This window comes from Malurus melanocephalus, unplaced genomic scaffold (genome assembly GCF_030028575.1).
Source record: "Malurus melanocephalus ecotype Western Australia unplaced genomic scaffold, MMel_1.1 scaffold_906, whole genome shotgun sequence".
NCBI classification, from domain to species: Eukaryota; Metazoa; Chordata; class Aves; order Passeriformes; family Maluridae; genus Malurus; species Malurus melanocephalus.
The window spans coordinates 95,736-99,009 of record NW_026624138.1 but is presented as its reverse complement, the minus strand read 5'-3'; the positions used below and the strand labels follow the sequence as shown (position 1 = coordinate 99,009).

The 3,274-nt window shown below is 50.7% G+C and overlaps 1 protein-coding gene across 1 annotated transcript in view; it reads left to right on the top strand.

Moving 5' to 3' along the window:
* INSR (insulin receptor) overlaps positions 1–3,274 on the top strand; it is a 49,335-nt gene that overhangs the window by 24,102 nt on the left and 21,959 nt on the right. Inside the window, exon 2 of the mRNA XM_057386075.1 lies at positions 1,205–1,516. Within this exon, the coding sequence (XP_057242058.1) occupies positions 1,205–1,516 (312 nt within the window). The remainder of the gene's footprint in view (positions 1–1,204; positions 1,517–3,274) is intronic.

Sequence of the window (3,274 nt, the reverse complement as noted above, 5' to 3'; positions counted from 1 at the left end):
AGCTCACAAAGCAGGGCACCCACGAGTGTTATTGCTTGAGGTTTTTATGGTTTCTTTTTTAATTGCTCATTACTTAGCACCCCACAACGCCTTTAACGAGCGGTTTGGGCTTGGAGGTGGAAGCTGGGATGAGTAAACCCTATGAGTAACTCGGGGAGGAGCGGGAGAGAAGGGTGAACAGATTCAGGGAGCTCCAGGGGGATGGTCAGCCCTGTCCTCAGCACCTCCACTGAGCAGCTCAGACAAAGCTGAACCCATTCAATCCAACTCCACAACCCAGAACACGGCACTGACTGCCATCAGGAGAGAGAGCAGAGCTGAAATGGGCAAACCCCAACACCAAGTAGGGCTTTAGAAGGAGAGGAAGGGCTTTAGATGGGGGATAGGGTCCTGGATTTATCCTAAAAACATTTGGGATTTAGCTCTGCACAGCCAAGATGCAGCTCAGGGTATCGCCTTGTCCTCACCAAACCAGAATGTTCTGTCTGAGGGAGCACCCAAGCAGCTCAGATGGGATGGTGAATGATAAAACTCCTCAAAAACATTCCTAAAGTGTAGGAGGTACACTGAAAAATGGAGACGAGGCAGWATTTACTCTGAAAGGTGGAGATGGGCCAGGCTTTCCACTGACAAGTGGAGGTGAGGCAAAATTTCTTGTGAACGGTGGAGATGGGGCAGAATTTTCTCTGAAAGGTGGAGATGAGGCAGAATTCACACTGAAAGATGGAGATGGGGCAGAATTTTTACTGAAAGATGGAGATGAGACAGAATTTATCCTGAAAGGTGGAGATGGGGCAGAAATTGTAATGAAAGATGGAGATGAGGCAGAATTTGTAGGGAAAGGTGGAGATGGTGTAGAATTTACTCTGAAAGGTGGAGACGGGGCAGAATTTGCACTGAAAGATGGAGGTAAGGCAGAATTTGCACTGAAAGGTGGAGATGGGGCAGAAATTGTAGTGAAAGGTGGAGATAAGGCAGAATTTGTGGTGAAAGGTGGAGATAAGGCAGAATTTGTAGGGAAAGGTGGAGATGGGGCAGAATTTGCACTGACAGCTGGAGATGGGGCAGAGACCTGTTGCTCCTTTTCCGAGGAACTTCCCAAGGCAGCAGCACCAGGTCCCCCATCCCCTCAGCTCTCAGGGTCGCTCATGACCATGCTCTCCCATGTCTCTCACCTGCCCTTTGCTGTTTTTCCCCTCTCCAGTGTGTCCCCCCGCCTGCAARTCCCAGGGCTGCACCGGGGACGGGCAGTGCTGCCACAGCGAGTGCCTGGGCGACTGCACGGAGCCCGAYGACCCTGGCAAGTGTGTGGCCTGCCGAAACTTCTACCTGGAGGGGAGATGTGTCCCCAGCTGTCCCCCTGGGTACTATCGATTCGAGGGCTGGCGCTGYGTCACCTTYGCCTTCTGCCAGGAGCTGCACAACAAATGCCGGAGCGCCCGCGAGTCGGGCTGCCACGTCATCCACAACAACGAGTGCGTGCACGAGTGCCCCTCGGGATACATCATGAACTCCAGCAAGTGAGTGATTGCTCTGGAAGGGCACAGCAGGGTTTGGGGTGGGCTGGGGTGGGTTGTGATCACCCTTGGATGTGGGGTTTGGGTGCTGGTGGTGCCTGAAATCCGGCTCCCCAAAACAGGACCTGGACAGAATTGAGAGAATCCAAAGCAGTTCTGTTATTGCAGGGCCTTCAGGGCCATCCATGGCAGTCCCACACCCACAATGGACACTCAGTCCCAGGTTTTTCACCCTTTCTCACTTTTGTCCATTTGCACAAAATCGGGGCTGAATCCTCCAATTGCAGCTGCAGCCAATGCAGTCAAAAACTCCAACTTGGCTCCCCCCAATTCTCTSTTGTTTCCATYTCTTGGGGCCTGGCCCAGGGAGGTGTCCTTGAGTTTGGGGCTKCAGAGGAATTGTTTTGTGTAAAAATGGGAGAGCAGGAGCTCAGCACTGTCTGTGGAGTCTGGAGTTAAACACTGRAGAATYCCAGRGBTASWGAGACATGGAAATAGAGAAACTGAAATCCTAAAGCATCACTGGGTAAAGACTGGGAGAAGTTCCCGGCTTTGGATGGTCTGTGGCCATCACCATGCTTTAACATGATTTACAAACTAATACCTCTCTAAYTCAAGCCATTAAAAGCTCTCCCAGCCATGGAGAGTTGATAGTTTATCCTTTATGGGCTGGTAGTTTATTCCTCCATTAGCTTCCCTCGTTTCCTCTCATTTTGGAAAAAGCAGGGAACGGAAATTGAGAGAGGACAAGGAAGAGCATCCTCAGGCTGGAAAGTGTTTTTGTAGAGGCGTGGGAGGAGGGAGTGGGCAGTGGAGAGGTTTCAGCAGCCCAGGGGCTGCCTGAGCTCAGCAGGGCGAGCTGGTGGCTAATGAAGGGAGCGCGGAGTCCTGGGAGCGCTCGCTCTCGCAATCTCAGCCCCTCGTCCCTGTAATTACTTTCATTGAGCAGGTTCAAGCTGTGCCAGACACAAATGCACCGTGTGACAAACAAGTGTGGCACGAATCAAAGCAGGGAGCAGCCACTCTGCCTGTTCCCAGRGGGTTTGGACAAAGGAATTAAATAATTTATGTTGCTGAGCTGTTTATTACTGAAAACTTWGTTGTTTGTCCCTCAGTACCGTTCTATATCGCGGTGACTCAGATTTCCTGGGAATATCACTCGCTTTGTGCTCGCCTGTGTTTGCTCCTGCCATAATAATTTCGGGGAATTCACCCTTAACAGGACTTTTTATGCCATTTCCTGTTTTGTTTCTGCAAAGAACCAACAAGCAGCCCCCAAAGCAGCCGTGCTGCTTGTGCAACAGCCCCTTGGCCTCCCCTGCTCTGCTGCCAGCGGGACTTCACAGCTCTGCTCCCTTCTTTTCCTGGAGCATTTCTCTCTCTGAGCTGGCTGGGAACACATTCTTGTGGTGCTGTGACCAGGGCAAGCCATCAGCTCCTATTGAAGCAGTATTTCCCCAGAGCACAAAGCACATTTTTGCTTTTTTTTTAAGTACAGGGCTCAATCAGAGGATTCCCAGATGAAGGGCCAGCTCTCTGCTCATCAATTAAACGTTTTGTTAATAATTTTGGGGTGAAAAGTGGGCTGGGGTTTAGCTTGAAACCCCTGGGGTGGAGAGCAATAAGCAGCATCTTGGCACGTTGGCTCTTCAGAATTATCCAAATGGTTTTGTTCTGTTGTGTAGGAAGGGGATGAAATGGTTCACATTTGAATTGTGGAAATGACAGTTTGAAGAGCAGGCAGTTCAGGGCAATTT